This window comes from Cinclus cinclus, chromosome 7, assembly GCF_963662255.1.
Source record: "Cinclus cinclus chromosome 7, bCinCin1.1, whole genome shotgun sequence".
Taxonomy (NCBI): Eukaryota; Metazoa; Chordata; class Aves; order Passeriformes; family Cinclidae; genus Cinclus; species Cinclus cinclus.
This window is the reverse complement of record NC_085052.1, coordinates 22,801,515-22,816,996: the sequence shown is the minus strand read 5'-3', so window position 1 is coordinate 22,816,996 and position 15,482 is coordinate 22,801,515. Positions and strand designations below refer to the sequence as shown.

Here is a 15,482-nt window from a genome sequence, read left to right as displayed (position 1 = left end):
AATGATACATAGATACAAGGACCAGAGTCTTCTAGGAAAATTACAGGCACTTACTTTACTAGGCACTGGCCCTCATCTATTCTGACAGTGCATAGAAATTTCAATATCTTCTCTTACTGACTGGGTAACATCAACCTTTAAGGAAAGGCATTTCTGTGCACCTGAAAATGTGAGAATTTTCTTCTGACTAGGCACATCACAGATTTTGTCTGATGTGACTTTGTATGGATCTATACAGCAGCTGTGTGTGCAAAAAGCAGTTAAACCACCATAATCTTTGATTTTTGTGGAATTTTTTGACTAAATTCTTAATCTACAGCTGGTCTGAAATACTCTTGTTTGTTGTTGGTACAAGTTTGCACAATGTGCAAGGCATCATTCTGTACACTGACTAAAAGGCTATTGCTTCACTAGGAGAAGCATATGAATTTTTTGAATATTTGTCATCCATCTGGTCAGAAAATGGGACGAATGTTTTTTGCACAGGGATCATAATCACATACAGAATTTTGTGGTGTATCATTTTCATAACTGGTTTGTCATAATTAATTTGTCTGTGTGTAATTCTTTAACTATTTTCTTTGTGCAACCCGAAGGCCAAAGAGGCTCACTGAATAGGATGCATTATATCATACCACTTGATTAGAAGTGAAGTACTTGACTCCTTTTCAAGCCTTATTTTGTAGTATGCTCATTGTTTCTTGGCAGTTATGGACCTCTGCCTTGTGACTCACATGAGCAAAGACAGGCAGAATTGCAAGTCTTTTTATAAATCAACCTCCTGCAGCATGAGTCAGGCTTTAGATCTGGCCTTTGCCCTTCCTTTGACTTTGTTCTTATCATTTGTTCTGCCCTATGGTTACAGCCTCTCAGAATAGCATATTCCTGATTTTAGTGCAATTTGTTCCTGATGAATGCCAGGGAAAATTAAATAAGATGCTAACTTGTCATTTTCCAGGAAGGGACGCCTCTTTATATTGAGTTGTAATGGTCACTTTAGAAAGCAACCCCCAAACATCCAACCTTTTGTGCAGCCTTCTTTGCAAGCTTTTCTTGCTGAGGTGTAACCTCTTATTTCAAGGGTTATTTTGGTTTTAGTAGTACCATCAGTAAAAATGTACAATTAATATTTTTCTCCCCAAATTACAGAATTAAGAAAGGCATATTTTCCATCTATTTTGAATATGGGCTCGCAGTATCTTGAAAGGATTGCACAAATATAGTATTAAAAAAATGAGAAAATGAGAGCTGAGTAAATCCTTGGTCTTCTTAACTCTCTTTTACCCACTGGGTAAATATGAGTACTGGTTATTCTTCGCTTCATGGTTTCAGCCTTCTGTTAAAAATGGCACCAACATCACTTGGGATAATACTTCTTGTTTAATATAAATTTTTTACAAGGTAATACTCTGGTTTTATGTAAAGATCTGCTTTTCATTTACTACTGTGCCTATATCTATGCTTGGTTTATGGACTATGACAGTTGTTGCCTGAAGTGGTGCAAAGTAGGAAAGTTAATGTTTACATATCAAATGACTGGTTTTGTTTTTGATAATGCCAAGCTTTCTGAAAATGGTTTAATAGCTTAAGACTTTGAGACTAGGAGATAAAAAAATAAATGGTGCAGCTACATGCATTTTCTCGGGAACTCAAGATTCGATTGTAAATTTACCTTCTCAATAATTTAGTGAGATTAACGAATGGTAAATTCTTGGCAGAATGAGCATTATTCTGATTTTGTGTCATAATCCATAGACGTTTCTACAAAGCTGTAGTAAAAAGTAGCTGTTGACCAACCTGTAGAGTTTTTATATTCAAGCACACCAGGTTTTTTGTTTGTTTTTTTTTTTTTTCTTTTCTATGAAAAATACTTTTACCATTTTTGAAATAGCAGCAATGAAAATTTTATGGGCCATTTTGTGTACTGCAAATGGCTTTTACGTTGTCATTTCAGAAGTAGTAATTTGAAAGAGAGGAAAGGTATCATGTGGAAAATTCTGTGTTCACTTACTGTAAATTAAATTTAAAAAGAATCTTCAAGGAGAGAATAGTCTCAAGATATAGCACAGTTGTTTTTTTTTTCTCTACAGCAGGTTACTCCTTGGCAGGTTTCCTTGTGTTTTGTGGTTCTTTACAGATTGTGCTTTTGAGCACAACTGTAAGCAAACAGTATCCTACAAAAGCACAGAAAATCCATCACCCATGTCTAACCTGTGTTTTAAAGGACAATAATTTGATACCCACTTTTACCCACTACATTGGTTTTCCAAGGCAGGATCTAATCTTCCCTTGCTCTCCTTCAACAGGATATAGCAAGTACCTAGTCCCTGCGTAGCCAAAGGTAAAGAAGCAGAGCTCAGCTGCTGAGAAGTCTTGCTTTCATCTCCTGCATATTTAAGTTTAATAGCTTCACATTTGGATGGACTTTGAAAGCAAGTTGTCATTTAATTATAGCAGTACTTCCCTAAGTATGTAGTACTATTTTTATGACAAGTTCAAGGAGGGCCATGGAGTGATGTCCTTCAAGGGTATGCTTCTGTAGAAAATATGAAAAAACTTCACTTCTAAGTAGCTTGGATTCATTGGATGCAAAATAGATTGTTAAAAGTCATTCTGGAACTCTTTATAACAGAATGTTTGTTGATTAGTTTGGATTAAATACTTCAGAGCAGACTGCAGCCATTTCAGGTGCTGCTGATAACACAGGGTTTAGGAGTTTTAGGGCTACCTCAGACCTGGAGGCCAAGGACCACGTCCTTCACAGGGGTAGGAAACAGTGATATTCTACTGATGGCACCACCTTCATGTGCTTAATTGGACTCCAGACTTTCACTCAGATGCCCATCTGAGCTAGAATACCTAAAAGGAATTTTTCTGGATAACTGAAAAAAAAAATAGTCTACAGAGAACAATTTCCTGCAATCTAATTTTACATCTAATATTAAAAAAAAGGTCAAATAATAGATGGATATTATAGATGGTAGCAACCAGTAATGTCACTGAAAACAAGAAGCTGTCTTGGGTAATTAGGTTGTAGAACAAAATACTAAAAAATACTAATTTGGAAAGCAGAGATGTCTGCGCAGGAAGGTAATACCAGCAGCTTTGTGTGGCTGGCTGTGGTACTGAAGAATGCTTCTTAGTACAGTATGCAATCATCCTGATGCTGGTCAAATTTATATACATGGTTGTTTTTTTCTTTTTTTAAACTTGTGGAGCAGGTTTATTTTAGATTTCATCCTAGTTTGTGTCATTTAATTTATGTTTTCAAATTTTGATGTATGCAACAGATTAAGCAGTGCATTGACTGAAAAGAAAGAAATTTGATTAAAATCTGGCTATGTCAGGAAGCGGAGAAGTTAAAAGAATAATGTCAAATTGTTACAACTGAAATAATAGGTTATGTAAACTAAACAGCTTGGCTCTTGTTATTTATTACTCTGGTCCTGGTTTCCTTTAGAGACTTTCCAGGCTTTCAAGGTAAATGGATTCTACACCCAAACGTTTGCTGTACTAAGTATGAAGTACACTAATGATAGGTTTAAAATTGGATAATAACAAGATTATAGTGCTAGTCAAGAGGAAATACAGAAAGAAGGGAAAATAATGTGCCTTATATGGCAAAAAGTAAGTAGGACGTGCCTTCAGTTTGAGCTGTACAAGATGTGATTAGTAGCATGGATAAGTACTACCCTGTTCAGATCTTTTCCAGTTTGAGAGGAATGATTCAAGTGCTCACAGATACATCATGGATGTTTGTCAGCATGAGGACATAAAACCCATCCCTATAGACTTGGTGAAACTTGACTATTGTGATCAGTGGGAATGTAACCAGATTGTTTGTAAGAATGTAGTGTTAAAGGTTACAATGCAAAGGACTCACCGAAGGTGAGTGCTTCACTATCTGCATTTTACTTATAATTTGAAATTTGTGTGTCCTGCAATCCCCTTTATATTTGCCAGGCCACCCCTTAATAACATTTCCAAAATGCTTTGAAATCCTGTGTATTTCATGTAATCACATGGTGCAGCCTGTTTTTGTGTCTGCTTTGCATTGTACTCCAGATGGCATTGGTATATTTGTGGGACTTCTGAGGCCAAAAAAACAAGGGGAAAAAAAAAAAAAGGGAGAGAGAGAAAAGGAATGATAAACATATTCCTCAAAAGGAAGATAGCTTTTCACAATGAAGTTTGTGTATTGTGTTCAAAGCAGGAAAATCCATGAAGATCTGTCATATGTAATGGAAGGTCATGATTACTTTTAATTTGAAGAGCTTTATCCAATTGAATAAGGTGGTAGTTGACTGAAAAAGATCCAGTTTTATGAATATTCATAGAGCAAGTCAGCTTGAGAGAGCTATTGACTCTGTCCTTTGTGCTGTAGCTTGATGGCTAAATTATTCTGTTTTGAATTCTTTTTCCTTCAGTCATTAACTGGGATTGGAGGAAGGGTTGTTGTGTTTATTTGTTTGAGGCTTTTTAATTTCATCTGAGATAAATCCTGTAGGAGTTGGCTGATTATGTGACCTCTGCCTTCTGCATGCTAGCTTTAACTGGAAAAGAGACATACGGACTTGCCAAAGAAACTAATACACAGTATACAATTCCCTTTATGTACATGAATTATAAGAACTAGAGTCTTTGTGAGTGTACCTGTTCATTCCAAGTGAACAGCATCATATTTGTGGGTTTTGAATCAATGGGTGTGGTTCTTTCATGTATCTGAAAGAAGCTTATGTGGTAATATCCGGATAGAAGATGGCTTTTAAGCTCTAATACATCACGGATCAGAGGAGCATCTGCACTGCCTGCTTGCTTCTGTGATTTGTTTTGTCCATCCAGTTTGTGATATTCTTAGTCTGTTTTCTCAAGCTGAGTTTATATTTGAATTCATTCTGTTCGTTTCAAGCTAACGGAAGTGGACTAGATTATACTGAATTATCTTTTGCTAACAACGGGTAAAGGGGGACTTTATCCTGTGTCCAGTTAAACAAATCTGCTCCCTAAGAGAAGTTCAGTTAAAGAGAGAACTCTGAGCTATTGCTCCGTGTTGATACTGAATTAGCAAAAGGAAGGGTGAATATATGACCATCTTTGCTGTTAGTGAATGCTGTGACTGAAGACTGGACCACAGTACTTACCTGCAGTGCTCCTGGAGCTGAAGATAGACAGTCATGATTCCCAGCAAGATTTTAGTCTACCACAACCCTGCTGGGGGAACGCGTACAGAAACGTACAAAAGTACTAGAAGGCGTAAAAAGTCTCATGGAGAATTGTTCAAAAATGGATATCGTGTCAAACCTGGACATAATATCCCCGAAAAGGAAGAGCAGCGCACTTTGCGGAACTCCTTAGTGTCTTGTTACAGGGTCGGCTCATACTGGGGTAAGGTCCAACTCTGAACTTTTTCTTCAAAACTGTAGTTTGTTATACTATCTCTGGTGCTAGTATTACCTTCTTCTAAAAAAAAAGATACACTGTTCTATTTTTTCATCTTGAAAAAAAAAAAAAAAGAAGCTGCAGTATTTCAGTTGCTTTGCAGGAAGAATTTTTTCCCAAACTTACGCACTGCAGTGTACTCCTATCTCCCCAGCAAAGGGAGTTCATTGTTCAACTAGAATCAAATAATCCAGTCTGTATTGAGGGATGGAATGTAATATTCTGCAGTGTTGGTGGTACCAGGAAATTTTGTGTGAAACTGCTGTCATTATTTAAATGGTGTAATAGCAAGATGAAGGAATGTGCAGCAGAGAGATTTGTTAATGAATCTTTGATACAGCATTGTTTGAAAGCAATTTATGTAAGTTCTGAATCTGATTGTAGTTTTACTGTCCTGGTCATAGGGCATTGATTTTTGTCATGCTGCAGGCTATTCTCCCCACTGTTGTATAATAGAGATGGGGAAATATATAAAAATATTTTGTCTGGGTTGCTTCTAAGGAATGGCAGATACTTTTCCTCCCATTCTATTTCTTCTTGTCGTTTTTCTTTGAGCTTTCATTTTCAAGCCTACCTACAAGGCGTATGATCTCAGATAGCTCTGCTGCACTCTGTGAAGATGTTCAAAATGGGATTATTTTGCATCCTAAAAATTATCCCTCCATCCTGTGTCTCAAGAAGGGTTACTAAATGTGGATTCTGGTTTTTTTTCAGACTTCAGCAAACCATGTGGTCTTAATGAAATCTAGGCTAGAAGTAGCCATTGATAGGTCTGATGAAGATGCTGTTCTGATAAATTCGTGAATGGTTTGTCATTCCCCCATTTGTCACTTCCATTGAAGTGGTAAACAATCTCTGTTCTCTTACACCAATATTTTTGGCATACTATTGTCTATTAGAAAAAAAAAAACAAGCAGCCTAAGGCAGTAAGATGGAGATTACATTTCTCATTGGTGAGAAGCAACGTAATGCTTGGTGCTGTTCTTGTTGATTCACTTCTCATGTTGAATGAAGAAATATTCCCATTCCTGTTTCTATTTATTAGAACCTCATTAAAATAATAAAAGTATAGTTGTAATGATTTCCTTGCCTTTCTCTTTAAAGATTTAAAATAGCACATTTCCATTTTTGAGGTGGGGGAGTTTGGGGTTTGCAACCTATAGCTAAGCCTGGTTGCTTCTGTATATTAATCCAGTGGAAAGGATCAGTTCAGCAGAGAGAGTGCAAAACTGTCTGACAGACAACAAAATACCCTATTTCCTGTTAAGTCAAGTAAAGCTCTAAATAATACTGTTTACTTTGCTGTAAAACCTTGATATGAAATAATATTACACACGTATTTTATATTTTCAGTGTATTTTGAAAATAGTCTCTGCTGCACAGGCAACACAGTAACTAGACGAATATTTTTGCAGTAAGAAAATAATCCTGTGGTAGAGTTTCAGGTTTATTTGAATCATACCTATGCCTCAGATTATTGTACTAGAGGCAGGAACTATTGACTGAAACACTTTGTCTCATACTGTTTAAGGAAGCTGGTTTAAAATAATAAAAGGTTTTTTTGTTTTTTGTTTTTTTTTTTTCTGGTCTTGATATCTATGAATATCTTAGCCTTGTCCTGGATATTGCGGCTGAAATAAACTCCAATTCCTAAGCATGTTTTAGTCATCCGTTTGGAAGCAGGTTACTGAGAAACTCAAGAGGTCCTTATTTTATCTGTATATTTTTTTCTTTTAGAGAGAATTTCTGGGTAAATTAGATGTTTTGCTACTTTTTTTTTGTATAATTTGTAGCATGGCAGATTATATCCTATTCTAGTCAGATCCCATAAGAAAATTCCAATGTAAAACTCTTCACCAAGAAAAAGATGAGTTACATGACGGAGAGAAAGTAGCAAGCGTTCTTAAGCATTCTTTTTAGCAGTTTACAATTAACTTTAGCAGACAGGGCCCAGGAAATGTGCAAAATTAGAATGGACTTCACTGGAATACATAAGAAACTTGCCCTATTTCAACTCTTATTTATATCATTTAAATGTAAAACTGTTTTATAGGTATTTCATAAAAAAAGAAATTCTTCTTCTTCACTGGTATAAAACACGTTCCCAAATATTGCTAAGGAAGGAGAGCTGTACACATTCCTATATGAGCTGAAGCAGCTTTGGGAAAGGGGGAATTTTTGTTAGTGCTCCTATTAGTGAATTTTGCTTTCTATTTTTGATATATAAACAAACATCAACAGTTCTATTTCTGGTGAGTGGTAGACCTGAAAGAGGTAACATCACCTCATTTGTGAGGGGGTGGTTTGAGTGCACCCTCAGCAGGTGTGTGGCAAACACCAAGCTGAGCAGTGCAGTTGCCATGCCTGGGATGGGATGGGATGGGATGGGATGGGATGGGATGGGATGGGATGGGATGGGATGGGATGGGATGGGATGGGATGGGATGGGATGGGATGGGATGGGATGGGATGGGATGGGATGGGATGGGATGGGATGGGATGGGATGGGATGGGATCCAGAAGGACCTGGACAAGCTGGAGAAATGGGTCTGTGGAAACCTCCTCAGGCTCAACAAGGCCAAGTGCAGGGTCCTGCACCTGGGTTGGGGCCACCCCCAGTGTCAGCACAGGCTGGGGGAGGAGGGATTGAGAGCAGCCCCTGCAGACGGTTTGGGGTGCTTAGAGATGAGAAGCTGGATGTGAGCCAGCAATGGGAATTTGCAGCCCAGGAAGCCAGTTGTGTCCTGGGCTGCATCCAAAGCAGCAGGGCAAGGGAGGAAATCCTACCCTCTTATCCATTCTTGATCCCACCTGCAGCTCTGTGTCCAGCTCTGGGGCCCTGAGCACACAGAGGGGATGCAGGACCTCTCAGTGAGGAGAGGCTGAGGGAGTTGGAATTGTTGAGCCTGGAGGAAAGAGGGCTTTGGAGACACCTTATTGTGGCCTTTCAGTACCTGGAGGGAGCAGACTTTTTAACACAACCCTCTGCAGTAGGAGAAGGGGTGATGTGTTTCAATATAATAAGGGGTTGTTTAGGATACAGATAAGGAATTTTTTTTACAGTGAGCACAGTGAACAGGTTGCCCAGAGGTGGTAGATGCCCCAACCTTGGAAACATTCAAGGTCAGACCAGACAGCACTCTGAGCAACCTGATACAGTTTTCTTCTTCCACAAAAAATACATTGAACCCATAGTATTTTCTTCTGATGTTTCTCAGGGTTCTTTTTGAAACATAGCAATGGTCAACTTGATCTTACCATTAAATTCAGATGCAGTGCAAAACATTTGAGAGGCAGGGTTTTTCTCACCCCAGCTATTTTTTGTAAAAGTTCATAGGGAATGGAGTGAGGCAAGCAACTGGATGGAAAAGAGTTGGAAAGTTTATGACTGCTAGTAAGGATCCTCTCCTTCCCTGTCTAACCACATCTCTTTGGGTGGGAGGAGCAATTGTGGGAGCTACTGGAAGTGGGACAGAGGGACGTGTCTGTCTCTCACAGTTTCAGCAATGTGATCCAAAGTTGTTATACTCTAATTGCAAATGGAGCTGACATTTAGCATTATTAAGCTTCATTTTATTCTTTTTCATTTAGGTCCCCAAATTCGTTTAGCAAGTTGTGATTAATTTTCATAGTTCCCCACAGTCAGTAATTAAAAAGAAACTTTATATCCCTGTAATAGACAGGCGTGTACTTTAACACTACTTAGGAGTCTTAACAAGGCAAAAAATAAGAGCAAATATTTTAATTAACAATTTTCCAAGAATAGTGCAGGAAAACCTTATTGATTTAAACCCATCTTCCACACGCACCTTTGTGCTTGAGGGGAACCTCTTATTCCAGTGAGATGATGAAAGTTGTGAACGTTTATATTTTTTTGCCAGGATCAGTATTTCCTTAAGTTTCTAGAAGTAAAAAGTGGTTTCTTGCACTGGAGTTGGGTAAAATAGATGTCACTAAAGGCAATTAATGAGAAGAAGCTGCTCTGGACCTTCTTGTAACAGTTGCAATACCACGTTACGCAACTTTTATGTAATTCCTGGCTCTACTCCCCAATAAAAATTATCCTTCAAGCTTACTTTAATTTTATAAGCTGTGCATATGTACAGTACAAAGTGTACTTTTATTCATATGCCAAATATCTGCAGCCAAATCATTTAGTATCAGCATAAGACTATTTTAATAATTTAAGCCCTTAATCTTCTCGATTAGTTTCACTTGCACACACTCTCTTTGTCTCACTGACTTTGTGGTGTAGTCTGGGATTTGCTATGCACGCAATGTGATTGCAACATAAAAATGCTATTTTTAAAAATACTTTTTTAGAAATAATAGCTATGTAATGTATTCCAGTAGTTAGAGACTGATGGGAAGAATTATAGTAAATTTGCCATTTTTAAGATAAAAAGTGTAATTGCTCTGTTTTCCTGCTTGAGGGTTTTTCTTTTTTTAAAATATATATTAGAGTGTAGATAGGGAGCATTACTACTATGAAAGATTTTACGTCATTAAGATTTAGCAAATTTAATCAGGCATATACAGTCCACTTCATCTGGGCTATCAGATCTCTTGCCCATGATCTGCTGTTTTCACTAAGCAGCACAGGAGCTTGGAGGACTGAGATGTTTCTGACCTGCCTGTGTCTTTGACAGCCTGAAAGAGAAGGACATGTGCACTGCAGCTACCAACAGAAACCTCAGTGAGGTTTCCCCCCTTAGCTTTCAGCCTGTGTTTCTCCTCCCCTTACTTCCTACATAAACTAAGGCTTTCTGGTAGGGTAAATCTGTTATTAGGGAAATAAATTTAAAGCATTTTAAATTTAAAAATATGTGTTAAGGATCCTTGAACAATTAAATATGGAAGAGCATTTCAAAGGTATTTGACATTTTATATGTTACCTATGTCAATTTAATTGATCACTGTCATTGTGATATGCTTTTACAGTTTGAATTATTCTTTATTATAACTTTGTTTTCTTTTGCTGCAGGTTTAAGATTTTTAAGAGCCCTTAGACTGATACAGTTTTCAGAAATCTTGCAGTTTCTGAATATACTCAAAACAAGGTAAGACTTTTTCTTTCATGCTGATTTAGTTGCACTGGTGACAGAGGCTTAGATTTGTGGCCCTAGCAATATGTGATTTTCTTTTCTGGAAAAATCCCCCCTTGTTATCTGTCCTTTAAACCCTTTTCTGCTGATGAATTATTTGTTAGTGACAGCATCTTTTGCTGTGTGATCATTTTAATTGATGTGTTGTTATATTTGAAATATTAATCAAGGTTATATGTTGATAAAGTAAGCAGAATGAATTACATATCTTTGCAGTGATTAAATATTGCTTCTTTCCATATAATCAGTCCATGTTCTATTGTCTTGAAAAAACTGAAATCAAAATTCATTCAAAAGAATACAGTTAAAAAGTATTTTGAGAAATTCTCATTGTGGCTCTTACAGTTCTTTTGAACTGAGTATCTTTTCACATCAAAAACATTTTAAAAATTACACTGAGCTATCTTTATATTATGTTCATTATCCTTAGTATTTCTTCCATATAATAATTAAAATACTCCAATTAACCTTCTGGCGCACTGGTTCTTTGGCCTATTAATACATCAAAGCTGAGCAGGAAAAGCACAATTTTGGACGAAAGATCATTTTGAAGGAAATAAAGAGAAACCATCCCGTGCCTTGCAGTTGAAGATATATTTTTTTTTTTTCATCATTCTCTAAAATGCTTCAGGGGAAGTATTGAACCCAGCTTCCAATAATTACTGTAAAATCAGTTCCATTTTGAAAACCTCCCTTCTCTGCACCAGTTGCTATGGATGTGTGAGGGCTTTTATATGCAGGTAAATCCATTTCTTACTGTGGTAATTTGTAGCAAGGGGAAAACAGGTACTGAAATTTGTACTCACTCACAGTAAACAGCTGTTTCTTCAATCCTTAACCTTGAAACTATTCTTTGTCCTGTAAAACTCTCACACTATCTGTCTTTAGTTGTGTTACTGGAAGGAAGCCAGTTCTGGTGAAGTAAAGACATCAATGAATGTAAGGTGAAGTCCCATAGCTCAGAAGGCTCAGTAAGGAAAAGGAGAACAAGATTTAACATGCAGAGCAAGCCTGCCATAAGAAATGGCAGTCAGGGGAGAAGGCACATAAACAAAAAGGATTTTGGATAAAAGCTAATAGCCCCTTCAGTAGTGGGGGATTTGTGAAATTCCAGATTTGTAAATGTGTATTAATCACAGTCAAGGTACTCAGAGCTGGTATACACACGATGGATCTGTTCATTGAAATAGCCTTTCTCTGGTGCAGAATTTGCTCTTATCATATTAGATGTCATCATCTCTGTGATTATTTATATGACTGCCAAAATTATCTGTAAACTTCAAATGTTGATTAGTGAAAGCCTGTAAAGCAAAACTTTCTTATATGAGTATTGCAGTTTCGTCAATTCATTCATCCTTAGCAGTTCATAACTAACATTATTTATTTAACTGAAGAATTGTCACTGCCTCAAAACAGTTTTTTATGTCTCTCCCTGTTCCTGGTAATGCAACAGGAAGTCACGTCTGCTCTCTTTGTTGTCTTACTTAACCTGAAATGAACTAAATAATTTGGAATGTCAGCAAGGTTCACAAAATACTGATTTTTTTTTTTTTTTTAAATGAATGTGTCAAATTAAAACAAATTAACAGAATGCAATTTGTTTTAGAAGAGTTTTAGTTACACCTGACATAAATTGGATTGTGTGAGTGTTTGGGGTTTCTTTTAATGTCTTTCATGAGTTTAGGTTTTAGAAAGCAACAAGCTAGAAAATTCATTTATAACTGTTACTGCTACCTTCAGTGAAAATTTTTTTATGTTTTCAGAGTGTTCTGAAGTACCATCAGAACTGCAGTTCATGTGCTGTACACACATTCTCTATTAGAGTACCAGAATGCTCTTCAATTAAGATGATCTTGTTCTGAATTATTTCTCTTCCTAAAAAAATAAAATGTGCTGAGCCCTTGTGATTAATAGAGAATCTTTAAAAATTTTGGGTAAGTTAGAGCGGTTAAACTAGTAGTCTCAACAAATATAGTATTATTTAAATAAAATTTACTTCCCTAAATTCAGTCAGTGATTTCAATTAGATACTGGGCCATTAAACCTTTATTATTACTTTAAAGTCTTATATGGTATTGTATGCTTTTGGCACACTACTGCAATATTATTTTGCTCGGGGATGTTTAAAAATCATCTAGAATTAAGATATTTGAGCTTTTTTTTTGCAGTCCACTTTTAAGGTTTAATTGAAATTTTCAAGATTTTAGGATTTTTGTCAACATAAAGATGAAGAATCAATGACAGAAATTGAATTTTTGAATTCAGGTGACAAATTCTGTATATCATTACTAGCTCTGAAATAATAATAGGGGAAAATACTTTTTATTATTTAAAGATGCAGAAAAAGAAAAGAGTTCTCCATTTCAGGTGATATGACCTAGGCATTTCAGTGCATTTGTCATTAATAACAACTGACAAGATGAGAAACTGATAGGGTATACTGGGCACTGCTGTGTTTTTAATGTTTAGTGACATTGCAGAGAAATATTCTCCTCCTTTTTTCTTTTCTCTGGTAAAGATAAGCATTTACTGTAACCTGTAAATGAAGATTACTCCTGGAATTATTGACTGAGAGATGAGGATTAAAGGAACACATATGATTTACACAGTGAGCAGAAGTGGAAATTCAGCATTCCAGAAAGTGGAATCCAGTGAAAGAAGCTGCACAATGCAAAAACAGAGGCAGTAAGGAGACTAGCAAAGTGTTAGGTGTTAGAATAGCTGATAAAAAAAAGCTAAATATATTTGAAAAGGTCCCATAAATCAAAGCAATATTTGCACTGGCTAAAAAGTGACTTTAAAAGTCTGTACTCTGCCAAGGGACCCGTTTGTTTCCTTAATTTGAAATTAAATATATTTTACTCAAGATTTTTTGTTCCCATGTTTTATGAAATGGAATTCTGCAGTTTTCAGTTGAAAAATTGCTCTCCTTTATTGTTTTCAAATATTTTTCAAAAAAAACTGCAGGGGCTTAGGCAGGGCTCACAGTAAGGGATTTTGCACAGATGTTGGAAAGAGCTTAAAGGGGAGGAAAATGTTTATGACTAATCCTTCAACTATATTTAGACTCTGGCAGAAACACAGGGAGTATTTCATAGAGGACAGACAAGGTAGTGTTTAATAAATCTTCAAAAATAAAATAAACCAAACAAGTAATCTAAATAGTTACTATTAATGGGTGTTACAGTAATATGAAGAGACCGACAGACACTCATTTTTTAATCAGGAATGTCTCGTGTTCTAAGTTCAGGTGAAGGATGATATTCAGCCTTTCATAATGGAGCTTTGCATCAGCATCACTCCTATGATTTTGTTTCATCTTGGAACCCACTGGTTAGGGTCCTGTTCTATAAATGGATATACCACTAAGAAAATAAGGAATTTAATCAACCAAAGTTTAAGAAAGAGAAATAGGGAGTATATGTTGATGTTGGTGGACACTAATGATAAGACTGCTGGTACACTATTTTATTTTTGAGTATGATATTAATTTCATCTTCTGTCATATTACCCTGTCATATTCTATTCCTTGCACCCCCATATGTCCGCTAACTGTAACTTTAAAAATTATTTTAAAAGGAGCTGTACTGGTTAATTTTACAGGTTCTTTTCCCAATTTTGTTCATTTCATCAGAAAGAGTGCATTTTTATTGTCCTTAAAGCAGTTATAAACAGAAGCATTGATTAATTCTACCACCAAAGTACTATTGCTAACACTGATAGGGAATTTCCCCCAATTTTTTAAAAATGTACTGCTTTAAGTATAATTGCATTTTTTTTTTTCTGAGGTGTTATACCTTCTTATAAATATTTTCCAAACCGTGGATGGGTATGATTGTTTAAACACAGTAGTGCATGGACTGCAGTTCCTCGTGTTTCTGTTGAACATCCTTCTTAGGACAGTGACTTTTGTGAGATGAGAGGGAGCAGGTTTTATCTGTATTTCTTCCAGAAGATTTTAAGTATGGTGTTTTCCTGCTGAACTGAGTGAGGTCCTTATTTCAAAATCACTTCTGGCTACTTTAGGAAAAATACTCCTCAGTGCGACTAAAAAGTATTTGCAGAGTTTTTGGTAGGTTTAAATTGTTATTTTTTTCCTTTTTTTAAGAGAAAAATGTGAATGTGAAGTATGAAATACTCTAATTTAATGTGAATTTTCCATAAAGAGGTCCATAGGAGTTCAAGCAAGCAGAGTAATATGAAAAATACAACTTCACACAGAAACTGTAAAATACCTTAGTTTGTTCATTTAGGAATCATAATTTTCTCATGTATTTTTTATGTATTCGCATGTGAATAATTCTGAGTGTATAATAGTGAAAAATGAAGAGGTGAGTGTACTGAGAGGCAGCCAAAGTATCTGTGAAAAAGCATTATTTATTTCTATTAGCTTGTTTCTGACTAGTGATGTAGCTAAGGTTTCTGTTGTCTTTCTGTTCTCATACATTGGGACTTTCTTTCCAAGCTATCTAAATTATGAAAACGTCAGCTCTCCAAAGGAAATATCGTGTGTATTTTACATAAACTTTTGCAGAAGTTCTTGAAGGAGTCTTTCTTTTGGGAGGCAATCATCAGGTTCTTGAGTCTAAAGTATGCAGTTGTATACAGGTACGTATAAAAATCTGTGACAAATTCCAGTCTAAGTTCCTGTTTTCTTTGTTTCTTTCCAGTAATTCCATCAAGCTAGTGAATCTGTGCTCTATATTTATCAGCACGTGGCTGACAGCAGCTGGGTTCATACATTTGGTGAGTGCACCTGAAAACTCCGGATGGACTTGGAAGGACCACGGGCGCTCTGAGCCGCTCTCGGTAGCGCCGTACCCCATCGATAGAGTGCAATAAAGAGGCAGCCCCCAGGTTTAGGCTTGTTCTCCTCTCCGGGAGAGGTGGGAGCAGTGAGTTTGGACGCCCCAAGTCCCTGGATCTCGGTGGGATGGA

The 15,482-nt window shown here is 36.5% G+C and overlaps 1 protein-coding gene across 11 annotated transcripts in view; it reads left to right on the top strand.

Moving 5' to 3' along the window:
- KCNMA1 (potassium calcium-activated channel subfamily M alpha 1) overlaps positions 1-15,482 on the top strand; it is a 427,658-nt gene that overhangs the window by 261,908 nt on the left and 150,268 nt on the right. For all 11 annotated transcript variants that reach the window (XM_062496670.1, XM_062496669.1, XM_062496668.1 and 8 more), the window contains 2 exons: positions 10,424-10,499; positions 15,215-15,290. In XM_062496670.1, coding sequence (XP_062352654.1) covers positions 10,424-10,499; positions 15,215-15,290 — 152 coding nt within the window. The remainder of the gene's footprint in view (positions 1-10,423; positions 10,500-15,214; positions 15,291-15,482) is intronic.